Consider the following 26671-nt stretch of genomic DNA (forward strand, 5'->3'; position numbering starts at 1 on the left):
AGCACCACATCATCCAACAGGTTGGTCAGGCTGGGAGGCGTCCCGCCCTCCTGCAGCTAATGAGCACTGTGCGACAGGTGTCTGCTCCTCAGTCCCCAGCCTGCCCCAGCTGTGACCAGAGCAACCAGAGCCCGCCACCCGCTGCACTCCCAGGCTCACTCACTCAGCCCCCGGGCCCTCCTGCTTCCGGCCGGGGGCGCCATGGCCTGCCGCTCCTGCGTGGTTGGCTTCAGCAGCCTCAGCAGCTGTGAGGTGACCCCGGTGGGCAGCCCCCGGCCTGGAACCTCCGGATGGGACACCTGCGGGGACCCCGGGCTGGGCTTCAGCTCCCGCAGCCTCACAGGCTGCTTGTCGGCTGGCACCATCTCCAAGGTGACTGTGAACCCCAGCCTGCTGGTGCCCCTGGACCTCAAGTTGGACCCCGCTGTTCAGCAGCAGAAGAACCAGGAGAAGGAGGAGATGAAGGCCCTCAATGACAAATTTGCCTCCCTGATTGGCAAGGTGAGCACAAGTGGGGGGGTCCCAAATATGAAGGGCTGCCAGGCCCGGGCAGGTAGCCAAGCTCTGTGTTTTCCTGAGCATCGATCACTGTGCCCCACCCCTGCACCCAGCCAATGGGGAGATGGCACTGCTAACCCGGCAGCCTAGCTCTGAGCAGAGGCTGGAGGAGGGAAGTCCCTGATCTATCCTGGCATGTGGGGAGAAAGGGACCCCAGGATGGCCTTTGAGGGATGTCTTGATAATATGCTGCATGACCTGGGGTCACCGACCACCCAGACAGGGACTGGGAAGGACCACCTAGTGTGGCCAGGGGTGCCCTCTTGCAGGAATGGCTGATGGAGACGTGCTTTGCGGTCCTACTCTGAGGCAGGTGGACAGGGGAGATGGCCTCCCAGGCTCCACGCTCCTGTTTATCCCTCAAGCCTCTGGTCCCGCAGCATCTCTCTCAGCTGCCCCAGTCAGAAAAGCCAGCAGGATGGACGGGGCGTGTGGGGCTGCTGCCCAGACTGCCGCAAGTGAGGGTGCAGCTCGGGTGTCAGGAGATAGGAATGCAGGGGACAATGCCTCAAGTCAGAACAGGGTAGCCAGCTGGGCCTTCCTGCACCCTGCACCCCGCCTGACTGCAGGGAGTGTGGCCTCAGCATCACAACCACCCTTCCCAGACTCCACTGTCCATGGCCTGCAACAGGTCTGGGGTACTCGTGTCCATCTCTGCTCCCAGGGCAAGGGAGCTCCCATGGAAGTCCTATCCACTTCCCAAATCTGTTCTTTACTCATCTTCTCCAAGAAACTCCTCCTGACTCTGCACCCTCCTGCACCCTCAAGAATAATCATGACAGTATCAGCTGCTATCGGTTAATTGCTTACAATGTGCCAGGCACTGTGCTGATGCTTTTCACAGCTTTTCACATTTATCTGTATTTCTCTCAACAACCTTATGAGAGAAGACAATTTTATGTCCATTTCACAGATAAGGAAAACTGTACATTTCTGACCCTCCCAGTAAACCAGAGGTCCAGCCTTCAGCCCCTGGCTCCATCCTTGTCTGCTCTTGGCCTCTGATTCTGTGTTCCTCTGCACATTGCTGGTCTCTCCCATGAAGTGGGAGCTCACAGGGAGGGGCAGAGGGAAGAAAGTAACATGCACTGAGCATCTACTTGTGCCTCGCCCTCTGGAGGAACTTTGCAAATGCAATGACATTCAAGCCACACGGCTACCCTGCAGTTGTTATTTTTCCAACCGTGCAGATGAGGAAACTGAGGACCAGCAAGGCTAAGTGCCTTGCCCAAGGTCACACAACCAACAAATGGTAGTCTGGATTTGAACTCAGGTCTGTTGAGACACGAAGTCAGTGGTCTCTGGGGTGGGAATCTTTTCTTTCCCTCTTCCATTCATGTGCCTAGACCAGAGTTTCATCATCCACACCTGGGGTACCCCTGGGTACCCAGAGGGGAAGGACCACTGTCCACTGAGGCAGAACATCCCTTCCCCCAGCCCTAGCTGCACAGAGCCCTGCACTGCTGGGCTGGTTCTCCCTCTAAGAGCAGCCCAGCTGCCCTGGGGAGGCAGGTCCCTACAGAGCCAGCTCCTCACCAAACCCAGTTTAATCCTTTAGAAGGAATGCTTCACTGAGCTATGTAATTTGGCTCAGATGGGTGATTTTTCTCCCTCAAACACCAGCACTGATATCACCCTGTGCCACTGCCATGGGGATGGGGAGATGTAAGCCCAGGGAGGAGGCCCTCGGGGTTGGGGTCCTGTGCCTAGAGACCAGGGCAATGCCCTTGAAGTTCTTTAGCAGAATTGGAGCCTCCCAACCCTTAGCCTTGACCTTGAGATGGGGTGCCCTTCAGGGTGGGACACAGGGAGCTGTGGGTACCGACCCTGTGGGGGCCCTGGTTGCAGGAGCTCTGCTCCAAGGGGTCCCAGCTGACCCTTCAACTCTGTGAAGAAGATCTATTAGCCCCACCCTCCTTGCCTCCTTGTGGAGGCTGTGAGGGCCCAGATGGAAGCAGGCAGTGGTTAAGATGTGAAATCTGGAGCAGCATTGCGGAGTTTAAATCCCCGTCCACCACTGACCAGTTGTGTTATCTCGGGCAGATTATTTAATCTCTCTGTGCCTCAGCACACATTAGGTTAATGGGCTCATCAGAATCAAATGGGAGAATTTTTGAAAAGCAGTTAGAACATACCTGGTACATGTTAAGTGCATTATAACTGTTAAATAAAAAATTAAATAAATGGGTCTGGCCCAGGGAGCAGCTAGAACCCAGTTAGCCCCTTCCAGGCAGGAGCATGGAGAGGAGGTGGGGAGAGGCCCCCTGCGGGATAGAGGAGTGAAGGGACTCAGTGGGCAGGGGGTACAACGCAGGGCTGTTGAGCAATGTATGGACTTAGAGGAAGGACTGAGGTGAGATGCCATGATCAGTGGGCAGGGGCTCTGGGCAAAGAGAGGAGAGGGGTGGGGGCCCTCTGAGGAACTGAGAGGAACCAGGGAGCAATGAGGAGGAGCAGAGACTTTCAGGAGGTGGCAGAGGCCCCGGAGCAGTGTGGTTTCTTCAACTTGCTGGCTGCGTTTTCCTGGGCAAGTCATTTACCCTCTCTGTGCCCCCGATTCCTCTGCTCTGCTCTGCTCTGCTCTGCTCTGCTCTGCCAGTGGCCCTGAGCTCATCCCAGCGGAATGACTGGCAAGGTCACAGTCATGAGATGAAGGGGGATGAGGAGAAGCAGCAGCAGCAGAAGAGGCCAGGGGAGGCAGGGAGGGAGCAAAGCCGACCTCCAGCAGAGGCTGCTGGCTGGGCTTCTTGCCTTCGCGCACACATGGACAACAGAGGGGATGGAGAGGGAGGCAAGAGGCAGGACTGCCTGAGGTCATCCTGGGGAGGCTGTAGAGAGGGAACCCATGAGCAGCGGTAAAATGCCTGGAGACAGAGGGATGGAGACAATGTCTTCACCGAGGCCTGTGTGACCTCTGGAAGAACTGAGGCCAGCCATCCCCCTGCCTGTATGCAGAAAAGCACAAACCAGCCGCTCCTGATGAGGCTGTGAGGCTCCCTGGCCAAAGCCAACGTCTGGCTGAAGGCCGGGGATTCAACGGCCCCCGCTGAGGAACACTACCTGTGTGGCCCAGAGGCACTCCCCTATAAGCTGGGGACCTGCAGCCTCTAAGATGTCCAGCCTGTCTCCCTCCAGGAGCTCCAGTTTAGACTGCTCGGTTTCCCCTACAAAACAGGTCTCTCCCCTAACCTCAGCCCCAACCTGGCCCTACTTTTCAACTGGGCTTCATTTTCTTCACCTGTAACATGGAGAGGTCCCTGCTACAGCTGCTACGGTATGATCTAAGGGCAGAGGGCCAGGCAGAGCAGAGAGGAGGAATCAGAGGTGAAGACTCGACAGTCTTCCTGGGTTGGAGCAATTAACCTGGCACCTCTCAGGGCGCCAGGATTATCAGCCCTCCCTAGGTGTTTGTTCTGAGAGGGAGGAGCCTTTCTACAAGGAAGGTCCCAGGTGGGGGATGAGTTTCCATCCCCGCCCACAGAGACAACCAGAGACTCCCCCAAGGGCAGCAGAAAACAGGGGGCTGTCCCTAATCCCCTAAGACACAAATGCCTTCTAGCTGGACTGGCTGGCCAAACACACACCATGTTCCAGCGAGCTAGTGCTGAAGCATAGGGAATTGAGGTTAGACAGTAGGAAGAACTTCCTGGTGTGAAGATTTATCTGCTGCTCATGGGTGGAGGAAGGAGCCTCACATCTCTCCTCTCACTCCACCCTCAGTGTAAACATGGAGCTCCTGCTTGTCAAAACGGAGGCAAGGTGGGGTGAACAGATACCTGCCCCCCCAACGCTCCCTCTCACACACACAAGGCAGGGCAGAAACCCTCTTGACCTCCATCCCTACTGAACCTGTTTGGCTGTGAGTACAGCAGAGAGCAGGATTAAGGTTGGCTTCGAGTAGAATCTACCAGTACAGGTACGCAGGGGAATGGCAGCCCACAAACACCGTCAAACACCATCATCCAGTATTCCCGCTGGCATTGTCTGCTGTGAATGTCGAAGGATCGTCAGAGCACTTCGGGGAAAACAAGGACACCCTGAAGAAGCAGAGCAGAGAGAGAGGGGCTGGCCCCACCTGACCCTTCAGGAGCCCACGAAGGTGCAGTGTAGGCAGTGGCTGTCAGATGGGGCTGTCTGGGAAGCTGGACCACCAAGTTGCTTTGAGACCCTGGAGAAGTCACTTGACACCCCTGGCCTCCATTGCCTCCTCTGTAAATGAAGGACCCAGCCCAGCTGATCCAAAAGGCTGCTGGCAGCTTTTTCAGGCTACGATTCTGGGAGCCTGGGCCAGCAGCACCGCCAGTGGCAGGAGAAGGCCCAGCTACTCACCTGTGACCATAGGGAGCATCACTGGGCTGGTTATCACAACATCCTCATGACAAACCACCCACACTGATGGGAGCCAGGCCCCAGCCAGGCCTCCAACCTCATGGCCTACCCTCATGGCCTATCCCTGGCACCAAGGGATTAGAGGCCCCAAGGGGGAGCAGATGGCTCCCAGTGTGATGGGGAAAGTGGTGGGTCAGGACAAATGGGAAACAGGTAAACTGGGGGCCTTTCAAGATATGAGTCATGGAGGGCTTCCTGCAGGAGGGAGCTGGAAGAACAAATGGGGAGGAGGGGAGGGCCTGGTGATGGGAAGGAGAGTAGAGAGGACAGGCAAGGGTGGGGAGGAGGGAGGCAGGGGGAGCCCCAGGCTGAGCTGGGCTGGACTGGGTTGAAGGAAGGGAGGACCGCGCAGGACCCTGCCAGCAAGAGGCATATGGGAGGCAGAGTTTGAGAGGTGCAGCAGGGCTCAGAGCCCTTCCAGGGTTTCACCGCGAGGCAAAACTGTCCTTAACTGGAGGCAGAAGCCAGCCCACAAAGGGCAGCCGGGATCCCAGGGCCCACAGTGACTCCAGCAACATACAGGAGGCATGTGTCACAGTGGTTAAAAGGTTCTAAACCCAAAGTGCCTGGATTCCAGGCCTGGCTCTGCCACTCGCTAATTTTGTGACCTTGGGCGAGTTCCATCACCTCTGGTTTCCTCATCTGTAAAATGCAGCTTATAATAGTACCCACCCATGGGGGTGTTGCAGGATTTCATGGGTCAAGCGTGTAGAGCAAGGCCTGGCACACAGCAGGGGCCACATGAGCACTCGATGTTGGTCCCATCCCAAAGCACATCCCCAGGTGTCCCCGCAGTCTCATGGCGAGAGTGGTGGGTCAGGACAAAGGAGGAGCAGCTAAACTGAGGGCCTCGGTGCTGGAGGGAAGAGGGGAGTCTTTCAACATGAGTCACAGAGGACTTCCTGCAGGAGGGAGCTGGAAGAACAAATGGGGAGAGCAGAGGCCTGGTGATGGGAAGGAGAGTAGAGAGGACAGGCAGGGTGGGGAGGAGGCAGGGAGAGCCCCAGGCTGAGCTGGGCTGGACAGGGGTGGAGGGAAGGAGAGGACTGCTCAGGCAGGTGTTATCACTCCTAACTTCTAGCTGGGGAAACTGAGGTTCAGAGAGGCTGCGTCGTTGAGAGGATGAGCGCTTAACCACAGTACTAACCAGGCCCTACCCTGCTGAGTTTCCAAGACAAGATGAGACCACGCTTGTCGTGGTGGGAAGGGGGCAGATGGGCCTCTGACACCCCATGTTCCCTGGGATCCCCCCGCCCCAGCCCCAGGCAGGCACGGAGAGCCTGTCGCATGCTTGGCACTCTCACACCCTCATCCCCCTTCCTCTGCCAGCCCTGCCCTGCCCTCGCCTGGAAACCTTTGCTAATTGGCTCCACCTTGCTCTGATCCTATCCTTATCTTACCATCTTCAGTTTTAACAATCAGTCATTGGAGGTGCATTCTGCTGAGTGAGGGCCCTGGGTGGTGTGCACAGATGAGCTGCCACTTCCCAGGGAGTCCCCCGCGGGCTCTTGCTGGTCAGCCCGGGGCCTCAGCCCCCGACTGGTCCACGCCTGACCCATTCACCGCCCTCCTGCTCTCCCAGGTGCAAGCCCTGGAACAGCGCAACCAGCTGCTGGAGACACGCTGGAGCTTCCTGCAGGGCCAGGACTCAGCCATCTTCGACCTCGGGCATCTCTATGAGGAATACCAGGGCCGGCTGCAGGAGGAGCTGCGCAAAGTGAGCCAGGAGCGGGGGCAGCTGGAGGCCAACCTGCTGCAGGTGCTGGAGAAGGTCGAGGAGTTTCGAATCAGGTACACAGAGCCCCATGGGAGCCATGAGCAAGGCCTGAGGGCTGGGAACAAGCTGTCCTAAGACGGGAGGCACTTAAGCCAGAGAAAGAGGGAAGATGTTCTGGAACATTTCTTTACCTGAGACGTTTATTGAGGGACTGGTATGTGCCAGGCGGTATTCTAAATACTGAGGATATGGCTGTGAACCTACAGCCGCCCCCTCCCTAATAGCGACCCTTACAACAAAGTGAATCTTGTGCTGGCTCCCAGCGAGCCCCTGCGCCTGCCGGCCCTTGGGCATCATCATAACCCACACCCCTGCCTCGAGCAGCCGCCCCCTTGCACCTGTGGACACACTTGCTCTTGCCCACACATTGCTCTGGCAACAGGAAATTACGTCACTAACTAGAACAGATGGGTTTCTGCTTTAGATGTGGCTTTAGATTTTGATCTGGATTGGGTCGGAAAGGAGAGGAAAGCCACGGGGAAGCAGGCAGGGCATGGAAAGAGTGGGTTTTATTTGAGTAGAGAAGCAATGCACGCCGGACATCAAGGTAGACTTGGAATCAGACAGGAAAGGAAAACAGCCCCAGCATGCAAGGTGCCTTTACAACTGAGGGGGGCAGACAGACAGACAGACAGACAGACAGCTGCTGGGCAGTATATTCGAGCATTTATGGGCCCCCGCTTGGGCATTAGACCAGGATGAGGTTTAATCTTCACCCTCACCCGTCACTAGCTTTGTGACCTCCAGTAAGTGGCTTAATATCTGAACCTCAGTTTCTTCCTGTGTGAAGCGGGAATGATTATGGTCGATGCCAACCTAAGGTAGGTATCTAACCTAAGGAGGAAGTTGAGAGTGTGGCACGGTGACTGGCAGTTATAAATGGCAGCTTTTCTATCCTTAGAACGCTGAAGTTCTCAGCACACAGCAGGTCTTTGACACAGGTTTGCTGAACTGAATGGGCCAGTCTAAAGGGGAAGGCTGGTCACTTGGGCTGCTTAGAAGAGAGGTGACCCTCTCTGGTCAGGTAGTGGGCAGGGCTTCAGCAACACGGAGCCTGAGGCAGAGGAGAGCGGCTGTGCCCCTGCGCCCACCTCCTGGGTCTGGTCTACTTGCAAGGAGACCTCCAGCCAGAGTGAGGCGAGGACAGGGCAGGCTGAACCCCGGCCTCCCCTCCTGCAGTGCTGCCGCCCAGCCCCAAACCCTGCCAATCTGAGGTGAGACCTGCAACCTCCAGAGCAGCTGACCAGGCAGGCTGGAGGGTGGAGAGCACCTGTCCCGTCCGGGAGTCCAGAGACCTGAGCTGTCTGGACTCCAGAGGCTGAGTTTACCCAACACCTCTCCCCAGCCCTGCCCTCCCAGGCCTAGGGAAACACACAGGGCAGCTGACCACCCGCCCCAAGAAGCCCAGCTTCCCAGCACCTGGCCATGACCGGGCAGTCAGGGCAGTTCACTAGAATCTGTGACCCACTTCCCTGATCCCTAGTAGATCTTCGGCCCTCAAAGGATCAGAGAATGCCAGAGCTAGAGGAAGTCCTGGATCCTCCTTTTATAGGGAAGGAAACAGACCCAGAGAGGGCAGGGCTTGTCCTCAGTTACACAGCCTTGCATGCTAAGTCCCATCCCTAACCCCAGCCAGCCACTGGGTAAGGCTGCTCCCACGAGCTCCGCCAGATCACGTCCATGGAAGCACTTTGTAACTGGAAGTCCTATACACACACTACCTGTTGTTTTAATCTGGCTCAGCCCCCTCATTTGGCTGCCGCCTGATTTCTATCTGCCTGCTACCTGACTGTACTGCTTAGGCTGAGCCTCTCTTCCTCTCTCTGCGTAGGGAACCCACCCGAGTTGGGAAGGAGAGATTGGGCAAACAGCCTAGCTGGAGGGCTTCTCGGTCTTCAGGCCACAGCCAGGGGAGCTAAAGCCTGGCTGTGCAGAGCCTAGGGCCCCCAGGAGATGCCAGGCCAAGCCCCAGTAGGGAAGGGCTGTGCCCTGTCTCTACAGAGCCGATGAGATCAGCCTCACTCCCAGAAATAAACAAGTTGGGGGGGCGTGCGGTGCAGGTGTGACAAGCTAAAAAAGTCCTGAGAACGGGTTTGGGAATTGGTGGCTGACAGACTGGCAGAGGATTGGGAGTGGAATAGCGGACCTAAGCCTCTATGGGGATGGAGACTTCCAAAGGCTTTGAAGTAGCAGAAACCCCAAGGAACAGCAGTCTACCCCTCCTGTTTCCTAAGGACAAAGCAGAGGCCCAGCAAGGGGAAGCAACTTGCCCAAGGCCACACAGCAAGTGACTCAGAGATGCCACATACAGCTGTGCAAACTGTGCGCTGCACAAGAGTACATGATTCAGGCGGTGGATAGGGGTTGAGATCCAGCCAAGCATCAGACCATGCAGGCTGGTACAAGGTCAAACAGCCCGTGAGGAAGGGGGCTTTTTTCTAATTGGCACAAAGCCTGGAGATGAAACAGTGTTGGCCTTAAGGGGACTGGCTCCAGACTGGAACCCATCATCCAGCCTCAGCCCAATGTTCCCCACTGTCCTCTCCCCTGGGGCTCAGGGCTTGCTCCCACCCCACCCACAAAGCACACCTAGAGGTCCACGGTCAAGGCAGACCTGGCCTAGCCAGGATACTGTGAGGACGGCCCCTCCAGTCCCCTTACTCCTGGTGTCCTTCTCTGCCAGGGGAGGTTTCCCAGGGCAGCTGCCAGGCCACTTGTCTCCCTCAACTCACCCTGCTTATGTTCCTGCAGGCAGGGTGAGTGGCAGACAGCCGCCTGTGCTCTGCCGCGAGGCTTCCTGAGGCCGAAGCAGAGGGGCTGAGCCCCAGCAGGTGCTGCCCCCGCTGCAAGCACTCTGTGAATTGCCCCACTTAATTGTCACAGCATCACGTGATCATGGCTGAGGCATACAGGAACGCACCCCAGGACACAGCTGGTTAGCAAGGAAGCCAGGATTTCAGCCCAAGTAGCCTGGCTCTAGTCCCCTTGCTTCATCAACACACTCCAGGAGCCCCCAGCCCTCTCTTGAGCCTCCATTTCCTCATCTGTAAAATGAAACTAATGGGACTTCCCTAACTGGGTGCTTTGAAGGCCACAGGAGATAGTGCAGGTGAAGCACTCAGCACTTGTCATTCCCCACTCAAGTCCCATTTAGTTCTCTCTGGGAATGCCTAGACAGCAAAACATTCTCCCCAGCCTGCTCCTCTGCCCCGCCCCCAGGACCTATACCATCAGAGCCCCAAACAGACTCTTAGCAGCCAAGGCAGTGGCCAGGGAGGGTGTGGGCCCCTGGCACACTGAGACCAGAAACCCATGTGTCCTGCCGTTGGGTCCACACCCCTCAGCTCCTCGGGTGGGCTGGTGGGAAAGAAGGCATGAGGGGCGCCAGATACAGCCAGCTCAATGGGTGATGAGTGATGTGGCCCTGCTGGGAGGCCAGGGCCTGAGGTAGGCAGGCGGCTGTAATTAGAGCTGCCTGTGATTCAGGCATTCCCCGAATAGGAGAGAAAAAAACAGAAGCTGCTGAATCCCCACGACCACTGGGGCCAGCAAGAAGTCTGGAGCCAGCAGACACCCACCCCGGGGACTAAGACAAATGTCTTGACTGGAGGAAGAGGGTCGGGCCAGGGATCTGGGGGTCCCGTCCTCCCCATCCAGTGATGTCCTTGTTCCAAACACAAGGTGGGAGTGAGTAAGGAGAAGTCCAAACTGAGAAGAGCATTATTGTGCTTTGTTGAGTATGGCCTGTAGCCTGTAGCTGGCTGTCACTGCGTCAGGAGTGGGTTTTGTCAGCCCCCTGTACACGTGGGCACACGCATACCCCTTAGAGGCAGGAAGCCAAGGGAGGAGGGGTGACGCAACTTGCCCAAAAACACACTGGGGGTCCAGCTGACAGCAAAGTTCACACTCTTCCCATCCTCCCTTTGGAGGGAACACAATGGGTTAGTGTCCTACCAGCTCACAAAGCAGAGGGGAGGTGGCTGGGGCTGCAGGAAAGGCATGGAGGTGGGAGAGGTGAGGGGTGAGCAGGATGCTCCCAGCGGACTTGATTGAACCTGACATTGTCAGGGAAGGAGGTCAGGTAAAGATGAGGGGACAAAGTGCCAGGGTGAGGGGCTGCACAATCAGGGAGGCCTCCTGGAGGGGGTTGGGTGTGGAGCAGAGCCAGGAAAGGGCAGAAGCCGCTGGGAGAGGACGGGGTCATCAGGAGGGAGTGAGGAACTGGAAACCAATGCCAGGAGGTTGCTGGGGGAGAGACAGAGAGAGGACTTGTCATAGAAGACACAAGAGGGAGAAAGATGGGCTGCTTTTTTCTAACTGGCAAAGAAACCCCAAGTGGGATAGCAGAGGCCCCGAGCCCCAACCAAGGGGAGTTCACCAGGCCCAAGCCCCTACCACATCCAGCTGAGCAACACCTCTCTCCCTCCCAGGTATGAGGATGAGATCTCCAAGCGCACAGACATGGAGTTCACCTTTGTCCAGCTGAAGAAGGTAGCCTGCCCAGCCTGCCCCAGGGGCTCCTTCCCATGGGCCCTGGGCCTTCTTTCCCTCCAGATATCCTATTCTCCTTTATGCCCAATCAAAGCCCTCAGAGTCTTAAGTCCCAGGACCAACAGACAGACAGGGAGATACCCCCATCCCCATCCAGCTCTTTTTTCGAGGCTCTGAGCCAGATCTCCTCTGGAATCACCCCCACTCTCACCCATGAGGCAGTCCCCCCAGCCCACTCCTGCCCGGGGACCCTCCATTCCCTCTCCCACCACTCACCACTGCTCCCAACCCCAGGACCTGGATGCAGAGTGTCTTCGTCGGACTGAACTGGAAACCAAGTTAAAAAGCCTGCAGAGCTTCGTGGAGCTGATGAAAACCATCTATGAGCAGGTGAGTGAGATGGGGCCAGTGTCCCGCCAAGCCCAGAGCTGGCTGGTCCATGGGTAAAGGACTCAGGGGAAGCACAGCCATTCGGTGGGGCATGGAGACACGGAGACTCCAACAGTCACTTACGATTTCCAGGCCCAGCATAATAATTTCCTAAACCCCTTCCTGTGATTATGTCAATAACCCTGCCTGACCCCTGGCCATTCATCTCATGGAACATGGGCCGGTTCCATGAGATGAATACAGAAGAACTGTATCTTTGTGTGCTAGAGTACTGAGGGCATGCGGGAGACCAGGTGCCTCAGACAAGGGTCAGGAGGCTGGCCTCAGGAGCATGGAACCCAGGGGCCTGGAATGAGTATTCTGATTGAACTGATCTCTCTAATTCCTGCAGCCTAAACCACAGCACTCACAGTGCTAGTTCTGATAGGCCTGCCTTTCCCTCTTCCCCATTTTTGGCTAATGACCTAGTAAATGGAGACAATGGAAACATTTGCATTTGTTTCCTAAGTCCTCAGTGGGGCCTAGTGTACAAGGGCCCAGAACAGCGTAGTATGTGTCAGCACAGCCATCAGATGGGCACGGCCGCTGGCTTCGGGACACCGCTCCTCCATGCCAACTGCTGACTCCCAGGCGCCCTTCAGGATAGGAGTCTTCCTCTCCACACCGCTTCTTTCAGGGATGGGGAGGTTCAGGGGTGACACTCCTGGGCTAAAGTTCCTTCCACAGAGGTCTTCGGTTCAGCTAGGAGCAGGCAGCACCACTGTTGGGGATAACAGGGCTTGGCCACCTAAGTGCTGCACACTGCTGGTGCCAGGCTATGGCAGTGCAGCTAAGGTCAAGGCCGAGATCAAAGTCACCACCACAACTTACAGATTCTGCTACAATGGCCCTGTGATCTGCTGACCACAGCTTCATGGCTGCATCCTGTGGAAAGGAAGACCGGGCCTCGTGGCCCTGTCATGGGCCACACGCCTTTCCAGCAGTCCCAGCCTCCAGCTGGGGCCTCCGTGGAACTGAGTCTTGTTTGTGGCCACGAGATGTAGCATAGCAGAGAGAACAGTAAACCCTTTGGAGCAGCAGGAAGGCAGCCGTCCCAGGCAGTCTGCTCTCCCCACAGCCCTGAAAAGCTTCCTGGCCCTAGCAAATCCCCCCACAGCCAGGCCAAGTGCTGTGGGGCTGACCAGGGCACCATGCCCACTAGCTGGGTGGGAACTGGGCTAGGGGCCCCTCTGCCCAGACTCACTGTGGGCTTGTGCAGCCCGGGCAGGCATCAGCAGGGCCATCTCGCATCTCCACTGGGCTGGATCTCTGCCATCCTTGGGCCTCCACCCACTCGTACTGCCTCTGAGAGGCTGAGCCCATGGGTGGGTGCAGATTCTGCCGAGCCTAGGTGGAGTGCAGATTCTGAAACCTGAGCCCAGCGTTTCTCCACCTGCTCACTGATGTCTCGGCAAGCTCAGAGCTCAAGCTGTAAGCCAGGATGCAGGCCCTGCAGCTGTAGAGAAATAACTGGAAGAAGGCTGGGCATAACCAGTGATATTCCTGAGCGTTGCCCAGTCGTACCCCACAAGACTTCTTGGCCCCCACCCCAGTAGCCAGGCCTGTGGGTTCCCTTTGGATTTTGCAGTCCTTGGGCCCCAATCCCAACTTGGCCTTTTTTTTTTACTATTTCTGTGACTTTAGGCAAGTCATTTCTCCTCTCTGTACCTTAGTGTCCTTATCCATAGCATGGAGAGAGTAACAGCACCAGCCTCATAGGGCTGTGAGGAGGACTCAGCCCAGTCATTCATTTAACAAATGTTTATTGCATGCCTACTAAGTGCCAGGCACTGATGCCACAGCCTGGGCAAGCTCCCTTCTCTCAAGGAGGGCATGACTTAGCTGAGAGAAGTCATAAGCAAGTCAGCAAATATCTGGACAAGATGGCTTTGCAGGGTGACAGATTCTGGGATGCAAAGACACCGGGTGCTGCACTGGAGCTGGAGGGAGTGGAGAGCCTCAGAGCCCATGGGCAGGGCCTCTCAGAGGCGGTACCCTCCCCAAGAGTGGCAGAGATCCAGCCTGGTGCAGACTGGAGATGGCACAGAATTGCTATGCAAAGCCCCTAAGGCAGGAGGGAGCCTGGCGATTAAAGGAAAAGAAAGAAGCCTCCGGTCAGAGCACAGGGCAGGGTGGGAGCCTCGGGTCAGAGAGCGCCTCACAGGCTTGGCTCACGACTCGGACCTCATTCTGAGTGTGACAGGCAGCCTCCAGTGGGCACTGGGGCGGGGTGGCACACAGCGGGTTTCAGGTGTGGTTGTGCTATCCTGAGCCTGCCACGGAGAAGGGCCTGCGGTGAAGGCAGTAGGGGCCAGGGCACAACAGCAGTTATTATTACTTTTGGGAGCAAAAAGATGGGGTTGAAATTGGAGGTTTGCCTTTCTCTCCATACACTGCTGCAGGCTAAGAGGGCAATGCTGACTCTTTGCCAAAAATATTCCCCACACCAGAGGGTGTCTAACTCAGTGTTGTCTGATAGAAATGTGAACTGCATATGTAATTTTAAGTTTTCTAGTTGCCACATTTTAAAATAACAGAAAAAATAATTTTAATAATATATTTTATTTAGCCCAATATATCCAAAATATAATTATTTCAACATCTACCTCATTGGACAGAGCAGCTCTGAGCAAAGACTGTGCCAGCCACGTCTGCCTCAGGTGGAAGAATACGAGTGGCCCAGGAGGCCCCGATACTCTAGTTTCAGCTTTGGAGCAGACACCAGATCAGAAATATAGGCCCACACCTGTGTCCCAGAAAACAGCCCTCTCCTCTCTCCAAAACACATGTATGTGCGCACATACACGTGCACACACACACACACGGCCAGGATACATTCTGAAAAGCCCTTCCCAGCCAACTGAGCGGGGGCTCATGGCCATGATCTGCTCAGACCGCATCTGCTGCAAACCCTCCGCCTCTCTCCTCGGGGGCACAGGCTGGAAGGGTCCCCCGCAGTTTCTGAGACACAGTACAGCTCCCAAGTGTGTTTGGGCCTGGCTGCATCCAGTTGGAATGCCACCTACCCCACCCCTACACTCTGGCTCCAGGGAGATTAGCTGTGGAATCTGCTGACAACCCCCTGCAGCCAGGCACACCTCGAGGGAGGCCCATCCCTGCAGAGAGAAGCCAGTGCTGCCTAAACTTCTGCATGGAGGCTGCCCCAAGACTAGGCTGCTCTGCCTCTGGACACTTCGTCCCAGCTTTATCACTATTACCAATTACCATAATAGAGAATCCTTAACTACTGTTTAGTGAGCACCTAATATATTCCAGACACTGTGCTAAGTACTTTCCAGTCTTAATCTCAGTTAACCCTCACGACGACTCTATGAAGTAGGGATAATAATTAAGACAGCACAGATTTTGAACAGCTGGGATTTGAATCCTGGCTCAGTAACTGTGGGAACTGGAGCAGGGTATTTTATCTCTATATGCCTCAATTTCCCCATCTATAAAATGGGGACAATAATAGCATCTACCTCACTGGGCTGTTGTGAGGATTTTTTTTGTTAGCATATCCTAAAATACTTAGAACAGTAACTGACAAATGGTACGCATTCAATAAACATTAGCTGTTTTCAGCTCTATAATTAGATCCATTTTACAGATGAGAAAACCAAGGCTTAGACACATTTAAAAACTTGACCAGGGTTACTCAACTAATAAGAAGGGATTGGCCGGGCGCAGTGGCTCACGCCTATAATCCCAACACTTTGGGAGGCCGAGGCAGGTGGATCACCTGAGGTCAGGAGTTCAAGACCAGCCTGACCAACATGGTAAAACCCCGTCTCTACTAAAAATACAAAATTAGCTGGGCATGGTGGTGCATGCCTATAATCCCAGCTACTTGGGAGGCTAAGGCAGGAGAATTGCTTTAACCCAAGAGGCGGAGGTTGCAGTGAGCCAAGATTGCACCATTGCACTGCAGCCTGGGCAACAAGAGTGAAACTCCGTCTCAAAAAAAAAAAAAAAAAAAAAAAAAGAAGTGATGGTATTCAGTGTCCAGAGCCATTAGCGCTACATTTTACTCTCCAACACTGTTACTCCATAAGAGTCACGATCTACCCTGACGTGGGGAACACAGTGAGGGTGCTCACACGCACAGCAGCCTCCTAAGGGAAGCCCTGAACTGGACTTTGGCTTCATTCTTAACCATTTGGAGGCTCACGTGCTCTCCAGGGGGCCCATCGCATGGGGCACCTCCACACCACACAGCCAGCATTGTCATACTCTCTGCAGCCCGGCAGGGGCCTGCATGTCTGAACAGGTCTGTGGATGTTCTGAATGCTCCATTTCCTGCTTTTGTTTACCAAGCTCCTGCTTAGCCTGCCTCATTCCAGAAAATGTCTGGCCAGTCTTTTCACCCTGACTGGGAAGTCCTACTATAGTGCGTCCTCACAGTGCGCTGGCCTTTCCTGGGGCCATAACGAATGCCAAGTTAGGCCCTCGTGTAGAAGCACACTGGAGGGCTCTATCTAGGTCCCCACCCCCACTGATGCCCACAATGTGTCAACCAAAACAGCCTCAAAGCTGCAACTCTGAAACTGTCCCCAGCCAAGCCCCAGCCAGGGTGCTGGTGCCACATGGGAAACGTCGGCTAGTGACTGGGGCAGGAGAGGTGGGGCTATGGTAACAATTGATCTTACTCTGGCACGGGTTGAGCCTGCTTTTCCCAGAGATTTATATTTTCATCTGATGATCAACCAAAACCCCCAGCAGGAGACACGCAAGGGCAGCTGGCCACTGAGCTCAGGGTCCTGCCAGCTCCAGGGCAGAGATAGGCTGTCCCCAAGAGGGGCTTCCGAATGCCTGCCACTTCCACACCATCCTTGTCACCACGAGGTGCTGGTGGGCAGAGTCAGTTCCCAGACAGGCCTTTGTGGCTGCCCACACAGCCCTAGCTGGCCCCTCATCCCTGTTGTCTACAGTTCAGAAGTCCAGCCTCTGCCTGAGACAGAAACCAAAGGCCTCAGCACAAACTCTCTGAGCAGAAAGAGGGACAGAGGATCAGGAGGGAGCCCAGAGTTAAGAACCAGGATCAGAACACAGTCAGGAGCTAAAAAGCTGAGCCTGGATCCCAGCAGGCATCTAGGTGCACCAGCCAGTTTTCAGGAAATATTGGGGCTAGAAGAGCACATTGAACATTGGCACAGGGTACAACAATCAAACCCAGCTATGGGGACTCTGCAAGGCAGACAGCCAGTGTGTTCAATAAGAACAATGGCAAAGAACAAAAAAGAGAGAAATGGAGATTACAAGAGACCTAGAGACATATGGACCAACTGCAGTGTACAGGCCTTGTTTGGATCTTGATTCAAACAAACACGTTTAAAAAATTATGAGGCGGTGAGCAAAATGGGAACGCTGACTGAAATTTGATGATTGAAATAGGGGTCGGGGTGGACTGTAAATGCCAGAAGGAGCACGATGTGTCTGCGCCCAACACCCACATCCTGCCTGGCCCCCTCCCCGCCATCAATTCACCCGGCACAATGCTCGGTTGACTCCCCTTGCTCCTCCTTCCCACAGGGAGGCCCTACCCTTTTCAGCATCTCCAGGGTAAGCAACCCAGGGCCCTTTGCAGCCTCTAGAGATCCCTGGTCCCACCTGCCTCCCTACACACCCCTGAGCATTCTGGCTAGAAAGCTGCAAGGCTGTGGCCAGGAGAGAAAGCTGGTCTGGGGCCAGAAAGACAATGAAGAAGGTGTCAGCCCCTTGTCTCCATACGCTAAAGGAGCGTCACAGCAGCAACAGCAGCAGTTGCTCTGGGGTCCACCCTGCCACTCACTGCTGTCTCCACAACATCTTTGTGCCTCAGTTTCCTCCTCTGGGGCCGCAGCAGTGCCAGCCTGGTGAGGACGTGTGGAAAGCGCTCAGCACACAGTCCAGCCTGTAGGGAATTCCTCGGGGAATGGTGGGTTTTACCATTTCCAGAAGTCTCCAGGGATAGGGAGGAGATGGTGAAAATATTGTGGTCGTCCAGGCAATGTCCCTTGGCTAGAGAGGGAGCGGGCAGTGAGTCTCCAGGGCGACCCTGAAGTCAGCACCGGAGGCTGCGCCCAGGCCCCTCACAGGCTGTTGGCTTTCAGTGGGGCCGGGAAAGGGGAGTACAGGTTTGTCAGCCTCCAGCCCTCCCCATCCCTGGTCACTCACTTGCTTCCCTCCCAACATTTACCAAATGAACTGAGGCACTCCTTTCCCAGACACAGGGACTCAGAGATGAACACGGCTCTGCCAGGCTCACAGGGAGCTCCTTGCCCAGTGGGAGAGGCAGAGCTGCACCCCACAGCACAGGAATAATGGAACAGTGAACAGAGGGGCCCAACTCACAGCCCCAGAGCCTGACTTCTCGGGCCCTTTCCCATCAGCCAGGAGGAGGCTATCCCTCCTGGGGAGAGGGCAGCAGGGCGGGCAGTGGGGAAGCTTGCGGGGTAGCTTTTAGAACCTACAGTCCCAGCCTGCCCTCCACTCAGAGAGGAGGACCGTGGGTGGGTGAGCAGTGGGCAGTGAGCTGCCTTCTGAGAGTCCTGGCTGGGGAGACATAGCAGGGAGGCATTCGGTCTTCCATCATCTCTCCAGAGGAACAGGAAGGGAGCAGCTCCACTCCCTGCTCACCCCGGGGACAAAGGGACTGTGTGGGACTGAGGGTCCTTGTGCCCTCCCCACCAGCCCTGAGCCCCCACACCTGTGCCCGGCCAGGAGCTGAAGGATCTGGCAGCACAGGTGAAGGATGTGTCGGTGACCGTTGGCATGGACAGCCGCTGCCACATCGACCTGAGCGGCATCGTGGAGGAGGTGAAGGCCCAGTATGACGCCGTCGCGGCTCGCAGCCTGGAGGAGGCCGAGGCATACTCTCGGAGCCAGGTGGGGCTGACCATGCAGGGCAGGAGAAGCAGCCTGGACAGCTCTCCAGGTGGCAGGAAGGGCTGGACTGGTGATGGCTGAGGTTGCCTGCAGCTCTCTGTCCTGAGAGTCTATGAGAGAGGAATGGAGAAGCACAGGGGCGGGCGGGCGGGGGGAGACCACAGAAGCTGGTCTGTGCCCTCCAGGAGTTCGAGGTGGTGCTGTTATCAGCAATGCCAGGCCAGATGTGGGCATGGGGCTCAGCTAGGGCAGCCAGGAGGAGGCCACCTAGAAAGTGAGGTGGTAGGGGAAGCAGAGGGAGCCTGGCATGGCGTGGTGGGCTGCAGAGTTGGAGATGGGACTGGGGGGTGCAAGAAAAAGCAGAGGCAGGTAACAGGTGCTGGGAATGGCACTGAGCTGCCCCTCACTGAGACCTCCACGTACCTCCAGCTGGAGGAGCAGGTCGCCCGCTCGGCCGAGTATGGGAGCAGCCTCCAGAGCAGCCGCAGCGAGATCGCGGACCTCAATGTACGCATCCAGAAGCTGCGGTCCCAGATCCTCTCTGTCAAGAGCCATGTGAGTATCTGGGGGACGTGCCTAGGGGTGGGGAGGAGAGCAGGGAGACACAGTCCTGTGTGCTGAATGACCCTGGGTGAGTCGCTTAGCGCCTCTGTGCCTCAGTTTCCTAATCTGTCAAATGGGTTAATAGTACAGCCTCCTAAAGTAATTATGAGGATCGTGTGAGCTCCGCATACAAAAATACTCTATAAACTGATCAAGGCTGCTGGAACGTTAGAAACCCCCACACCACGCACACCCAGAGCCCACTGCCTCCCTCCTAGGAGCCCCCCACCAACTACACAGAGAGGAGGGAGTAGAGGCCTAAGTCCCAGCTTCCAGTCAGGACAAACCTTCAGGGCAGGTGCTGCCCCATAAGGACAGCCAGAACAGGCTCCTTTAGTGCCTTGTGATGCTCTCTGCTGGCCTTGGGAAGGTGCCTCTTCGGGTCGAACTAAACTCCCTCTTGCTGCATGGCAACCAGTTACCACACCCAGAAATGCCATTGCTCAGCCCTCCCTCCCCACACCCAACCCCACCAAGGACAGAGATGACTCCTGGCCGTGGCCTGCTCCTCCTTCCCCTGCTCACAGGCCCTTTCCCTCTGTCCTCCTGGCTGCAGTGCCTGAAACTGGAGGAGAACATCAAGGCAGCTGAGGAGCAGGGTGAGCTGGCCTTCCAGGACGCCAAGACCAAGCTGGCCCAGCTGGAGGCCGCCCTGCAGCAGGCCAAGCAGGACATGGCGCGGCAGCTGCGCAAGTACCAGGAGCTGATGAATGTCAAGCTGGCCCTGGACATTGAGATCGCCACCTACAGGAAGCTGGTGGAGGGCGAGGAGGGCAGGTGAGAGCCAGGGCTGGTGAGGAAGGGCTGGAGGGGAAGGAGGGCTGGAGGCCCAGGCCTACACAAAGTCACTTCTCCTTTCCAACATGATACAGTGAGCCTGGCAGGCCTGGGTTTAAGTCCTGGCTCAGTCACTTACAAACTGGGACCTTGGCCCAGTTCATTTCATCCTGTTTTCCCATCTGGAAAGTGGGCTGATCATAAACATGGTTCACCTGTGGCAGGGATGATTCATGTGATTATGCAGGCAAATGCCTGTCAAAACTCAGTGCTCAGTGCTATTAGCCATTTATGCCATGGAGAGGGGCCAGAAGTCCACAGAGAACAAGCTGGCTAGCCAGGGCCACACAGCAGAACAACCCCAGGGCTGGGAGTGACCACCAAGAACTACCCTCCACTTGCCAGCCCCCAGGGCAGTCTAAGCCACAGGCTCCCTTCACATCCCATCATATCCCTCTCCCACCCCCCACCCCTCACCCCCAGGATGGACTTGCCCTCAGCCACTGTGGTCAGCGCTGTGCAGTCCAGGTGCAAAACCGGTGAGTCCTCTTGCCCTGAGAACCCATGGTGGGGCGGGGGTGAGGGTGTAGGGGATCATGATCCTAAAGGCATCATTTTAAGTGGCTCCCAAACCTCCAGCCCCTTCCCTCCCCTACCCCTTATGTTCCCTGTAGCTGCCTCCAGGTCAGGCCTCTCCAAGGCCCCCTCCCGAAAGAAGAAGGGCAGCAAAGGCCCCGTGATCCAAATCACCGAAATGTCAGAGAAGTACTTCTCACAGGAGTCGGAGGTCTCAGAGTGAGGCGACGGGACCCCAGGACCCCCAGGGCACTCCACTGCAGCAGAAGGGACTTAAGCTAGACTCAAGAAAGCAGCTTGGAGCCTCTAGGTTGGAAGGAGAGGCAAAATCTGATACTGAACTGAGAGGGGGGGTTCAAAACTGACTGCTGTTTTGTGGGCTGCCAGGGTGGGAGAGGAGCATCAGCAGCTGCTCAGAGCCACTCCGCTCCATATCAGTATCTCACAGTCCCGTCCTTCCAACCTTCTGGCCAGAGGTTTTCCTGATGGGTGAGCTGGAATTAGGGGTCAGTTTTGTCTCCACCTCCTTGTTCCTCCGAGGCCCCTCCTCCAGCACTGGGCTCTGCCAAGGCCCTTCTGACTCTTGCCCAGTCCTTGACCTTGACTCCTATCTCAAGCCTTGCCTTGCCTCTGCCTTGGAACTGAGACTGGGACCAGCTCATCCACCTATGGGCGGGAGCCGAGGAGGACGGTGTGGGCCCTGTCCTGTATCTGGAGTTCCTGGGAAGCCTGGCTGCTGAAGACCCTCTTGGCTTTCCCATGCTCCTTGGGCTCCCCAGAGACCCGACAGTATTATGGAGTGAAGGGAGGAGGGGCCCTGGGTGTTGGGGACCTAAGCCTAGGCCCCAGAGATCAGCCCGAACACCTGCACCCCTCCCTCCTCCTATGGGTCCCTCCCAGTAGGCCACAGTCAGAACTGGACAGGCTGCCCCCAACCAGCTCCTAGCACCTTCTCTGGAAGCTATTCTTGCCATAATCAGCTCCCTGGGAGTGGAAGCCAGATGGCAGCTTGAGATTAGGCAGGAGCATTAGATCTTCCTTTCACCTCCCTGCCATACTGGCGTCCTACCAGTCTGGGATCTGAGCTCTCTGCCCCCAGCCCAGGTTGTTCCCAGCCTAAACACCTGGTTTTGGTGCACCTAGCCCTGAAGACCCCTGGTCCCACCCCTGCCATGAAGCCCCAGGTCTACTTCCCAGGAATCTCACTTCTCAGGGCCTCTGTTCTCCTCTCCATTGGGCCAAATAGCCTTGCCCTCCCCTCCTCGGCATTCATGGAGGAGCCCAGGAACTCCCCACACCTATGGAGTTAGAGCTCCTCCTTTCTTCTCACCCTGTCCCCCTCCTCCCTCCATGCCCATTCCCCCTGCCTCTGGCCGGCCAGCAAGAAGGCACAGTCCAGGCAAGTCTGGGAGCTTCCAAGCCCTTGAGGTCCAGCTGTGGGGCCTGAATGACAGCCTTACAAAGGCTCTACCAGAGAGGAAAATTCCACACTCCACCAGAAAACGGGGGTGCTGGCAGGCATACTCCTGTCTCCCCCTCTTGGCTCTCAATGCTGAGGCTTGCAGAGGCATCCCAGTGGCACCAGCCTCCCACTGCACAGCTTCCTTCCCTCCTTCTCTCTCATCTCCCCTCCCTGCCCCTCGCCTCACCTCCTCTTCTAAACTGCATTAGATTCATTCATCTCATTTTCCAGGACATGCTGGCCAGAGGTCGGGGCCCCCAGGCCTCAAGGCCCTCCAGGCCTGTGGGGAACACTGGTGGGTTACTGACTCTCCGGCCATGGGAACTCAGATATTCTCATCCCCGAAGTCCCAAAAGAGGGTGCTGATTGGTGCTTTCCCTCAGGCTCTTCATTGGTTTCCAAGGGAGCAAATCCTCAGTGGGGATACAAGATATATAAAGTATATATTATTTTTTCATAACTTATGTGGCTTTTAACTTATTGCTTCCCTTCCTGTTTCTGCATGATCAGTCTGTATGTACTATCTGGATAGATAGCACACGCTCCAGCCACCTCACCTGATTGGCTATCTTGGGACCATGTCCCCTTCTCGCTGCCACAGGATGAATAAAGTGTTGAGATTTGTCTATGGAGAAAGCTGTATGTCTGTTTTTTATCTCCCCTCTCAGGACCGGTCAGCCACTGGTCAATCAGGCTGACCATGGAACACTAGGAATTCTCCAATTAAGGGAGAAAAAGTCCAGGGACCTAGTTATATCTTCAGACCAGTGCAGCTTGGACACACAAAGGTCTTGTGTCTCACCATCTGGTATGGTTTGGATGCTCGTCCCCTCCAAGTCTCATGTTGAAATGTAATTCCCAGTGTTGGAAGTGGGGCCTGATGGGAAGTACTTGGATCATGAGAGAGGATCCTTCATGAATGGCTCAGCACCATCCGCTTGGTGATGAGTGAGTTCTCACTCAATTCACGTAGATGTGGTTGTTTAAAAGAGTCTGAGACCTCTCCCCTCTTTCTCGCCATGTGATATGCCTGCTGCCCCTTCACCTTCCGCCTTTACTGTAAGCTTCCTGAGGCCCTCACCAGAAGCTGAGCAAATGTTGGTGCCATGCCAGTACAGCCTGCAGAACTGTGAGCCAAAATAAATGTCTTTTCTTTATAAATTACTGAGCCTCAGGGATTTCTTTCTTTCTTTCTTTCTTTCTTTCTTTTTTTTTATGTGTGTGTGTCTGGTGTGTGAGACAGAATCTTGCTCTATCATCTAGGCTGGAGTGCAGTGACGGGATCTCAGCTCACTACAACCTCCGCCTCCCGGGTTCAAGCAATTCTCCTGCCTCAGCCTCCCGAGTAGCTGGGATTACAGACACCCACCACCATGCCCGGCTAATTTTTTTTTTTTTTTTTTTTTTTTTTTTTTTTTTTTTTGAGACGGAGTCTTACTCTGTCGCCCAGGCTGGAGTGCAGTGGCCGGATCTCAGCTCACTGCAAGCTCCGCCTCCCGGGTTCACGCCATTCTCCTGCCTCAGCCTCCCGAGTAGCTGGGACTACAGGCGCCCGCCGCCTCGCCCGGCTAGTTTTTTGTATTTTTTAGTAGAGACGGGGTTTCACCGTGTTAGCCAGGATGGTCTCGATCTCCTGACCTCGTGATCCGCCCGTCTCGGCCTCCCAAAGTGCTGGGATTACAGGCTTGAGCCACCGCGCCCGGCCGCCCGGCTAATTTTTTGTATTTTTAGTAGAGATGGCGTTTCACCATGTTGGTCAGGCTGGTCTCGAACTCCTGACCTCAAATGATCTGCCCTCCTCAGCCTCCTGAAGTACTGGGATTACAGGCGTGAGCCACCACGCTCAGCCAGGGATTTCTTTATAGTGTGTTTAAGAACACACTATAAGCACAGCCAGGCCCCTAGGCTCGCTAATACACTGTCCTGCCCCGAGACTACACCAATGTTGACCTGTGTTCCCAGTGCCTCCTGACATATCCAGGCACCACACAGGCTGCTTTAGCCAACACACATGCCAGGGATTCCCCAGTGGTGGCAGGTTTTCTTCTTAAGCACTTCTGCCCTACTGGGAATTGACACAGCCCAGAATGTATTCTGATGGGTATGGGCCCAATCCTGCCAAATCAAATCCCAAGTCAACGCATAAGGATTGAGGACCTCCTCCAAGCCCAGCCTTGTGCTAAGACTCCTCCAAGACAAGGGTCCACCCCTTCACCGCAAGAAGTTCACAGTCAGGCTGAGAGATGAGATATCCACCCAAGGTAGCCACCCTGGACTTCCTCGCCACATGCAGAAGTGGGTGCTATCAAAGGTCAGGGAAGAGAAGGATTTGTGGAGGGAATCAGGGAATCAGAACAGGCTGCTTAGAGGAAGGGGGACTTCAAGTGAACACAAAGGAACTCAGTTAGGAGACAGACCAAAGGAGGAACAGGTGTCTCAAAGGAAAGGAATAGCGGGAAGGGACGTGGAAGCATTTGTGTCCTGGCCCACCCACTCACCAGCAAGGAGACTTCAGGCAAATAGAGCACTGCTGTCCTCATCTGTAAAATGGGGCACACCCCTTCCCTACTTAACTCACAGGGTGCTTGGGCATTTGATGAGGTGGCTATGTTTATTCCTTTCAGGAAAGCCACATCTCTTGCTTCCGGCACTCTGAACTATAATAGCTCAACAATTGTAAAGGCTTATTAGTGATGGTGTGATTATTACAGCAGACATTAAGGATTAAAGGTGACCAACTAATCAGGAGACTCAAATGCAAGCAAATAGACCTCATGCCGGCTCAGCGCACAGCACAGCCAGGCCCCCGGGCTAAAGTTCAGAGGCTTGAGTTTATCCATTCCCCTGAAGACCCTGAAGGGCAGGCTCCACTCTCAAAACTCAGAAGAGACTGATAAGCCACATAACTGTCCAAGAGAGGCCTAGAGCTGAGACCAGCTCTCTCATTTTATCTTTGTTTTCTATTTTATTAATTTCTGAATTGGAGTTTGAATTTCTGAATATGAATATGAATTTCATAGCCAAGAATTTCATGAGGCCAGGAGGTGATGGCTATGCCTAAAATCCCAGCAATCCCAGGTGGCAAGCGCCTGTAGTCCTAGCTACCTGGGAGGCTGAGGCAAAAGGATCACTTGAGCCCAGGGATTGGAGGCTGCAGTGAGCTATGATCACGCCCATTGCACTCCAGCCTGGGCAACACAGTGAGACCCCATCTCAAAAAAATTTTTAAAAAGAAATAAATAAAAGAATTAGATGACATATTTGTTATTTCCTTCCTATTTTCTTTGAGTTTATTATTTTTATTGCTTTTCAGCTTCTTGAGTTAAATGCTTTAATTTTCTATCGTCTTTTTAAATATAAGATGCTTTGAAGACCATATATTTTCCTCTAAGTATCATTTGACTGCTTCCAGTCATTTTCATTTGTAGAATTTTTATTGTAGAGTTAAAACAACTTGATTCTTTGACTCATAAGTTTTAAGAAACTTACGACCCACCCATGGGTCCTGCATTTCACAAACATTTACTGAACACATACTTAGCCTGTGACTGGCCCTGCTCTGGACACACAGGGGACATTAAATTCATCCAACATTTCTCTCTGTGTCCTTGACTCCCCACTCCTCTACTTAAGCAGTGCTTCAGTCACCTGCTTTTGTGACTTTTATCCTCAGAAGACTCTAAACTCCTTGAGGGCAAAGATCATGTCCTACTGCCTTCCCAAGGCTTTACACAGTGCCTGCCACGTAGTAGGTGTTCAATAAATGCAAAATGAATGAAGGGATGAATGAGCAATGTCCCTCCGCAGCCAAGACCTCCAGCCTAAAAGTCCTACGAAGGTGAGGACACATCTTCTTGACCTTTGGATCCCAGGTGCTGGTGCAATGCCTGGACATTGAAGGAACAGAGTGAGAGTGTGCAGGATGAATGAACAGACGGGAGAAAACAAGGGCTTCCCTACCCAAACAAGGAAACGCTCCTGCCCCTTTCAGGCTAGCAAAACCTAAACCGTTTCCGACAGGCAGAGTCTGATCCCCCTTCGCATACAAAACTACCTCCTCTCTCCTCCTTCCCACTCCTGCCCTCCTCAGTTGTTCAGTGAACCCCTGGCCAACAGCACCAGCCTTCCTCTGGCTGCAACGATAAGCCCCTGCACAGGTCTGGCTCTTTCTCCTGCCATCAGTGAGACTCAGAGTGGCCAAGCACTGTAACTCTGGTCACCGGGCAGGCGAAAGGAAGCCCTGTGGTTGCCTGGAACGGTTTCTTACCTGCAGACTGCCTCCCATAGGGGCAGAAAAAGTGATCTAACCTAAGAGTTGGTGAGGCAGAGATTGAAACACAACATGTAGGCGGGTTCAAGCAGGCACCCAAGAGGTGGTGCCCAGCCCAACTCCCCAGGCTCAGCCTAGATCAGAACTCAGAGGCCTTGTGCCAGGACTGGCAAGTCAGTGCCCTGGTGGCTCTAGAGAAACCTCCGAGAAAGACCCAGGACCAGAGCCCAAGGCAGGCCCTGTGTGCTGCAGACTGACTGCACACGCCCCTCCTGCACCTTCTCCTCCTCTCTTCAGGCCTGAGGGAAAATAGCTGGGGGCTGGGATACGGGCAGGGAAAGTTGTCCTCGTCCTCCAGAGCTGATGAGGGAGACCCACACAGAAGCAGAGAGACAGACACAACCAGAGCCGCCTGGGCAGAACTCCAGACCTCAAAACTGGGGCCTGCAGAACAGCTGGGGAAGTTAGTCAA

The 26671-nt window shown here is 55.1% G+C and overlaps 1 protein-coding gene across 2 annotated transcripts; it reads left to right on the forward strand.

The window, feature by feature from the left end:
* LOC105474327 (keratin 80) lies at positions 1-23093 on the forward strand. Of its 2 annotated transcripts, none has more exons than XM_011728902.2 (9): positions 1-501; positions 6530-6738; positions 11155-11215; positions 11510-11605; positions 18347-18511; positions 18941-19066; positions 19671-19891; positions 20375-20430; positions 20531-23093. In XM_011728902.2, the coding sequence occupies exons 1-9, from the start codon at positions 202-204 to the stop codon at positions 20563-20565; spliced, it is 1269 nt and encodes a 422-aa protein (XP_011727204.1). In that variant the 5' UTR covers positions 1-201; the 3' UTR covers positions 20566-23093. The 2 variants fall into 2 exon arrangements, with proteins under 2 accessions (XP_011727204.1, XP_024646311.2); XM_024790543.2 differs by having other exon boundaries at positions 20566-23093.
* The last annotated feature ends 3578 nt before the right edge of the window (positions 23094-26671 follow it).

Source organism: Macaca nemestrina, chromosome 10 (assembly GCF_043159975.1).
Source record: "Macaca nemestrina isolate mMacNem1 chromosome 10, mMacNem.hap1, whole genome shotgun sequence".
NCBI lineage: Eukaryota > Metazoa > Chordata > Mammalia > Primates > Cercopithecidae > Macaca > Macaca nemestrina.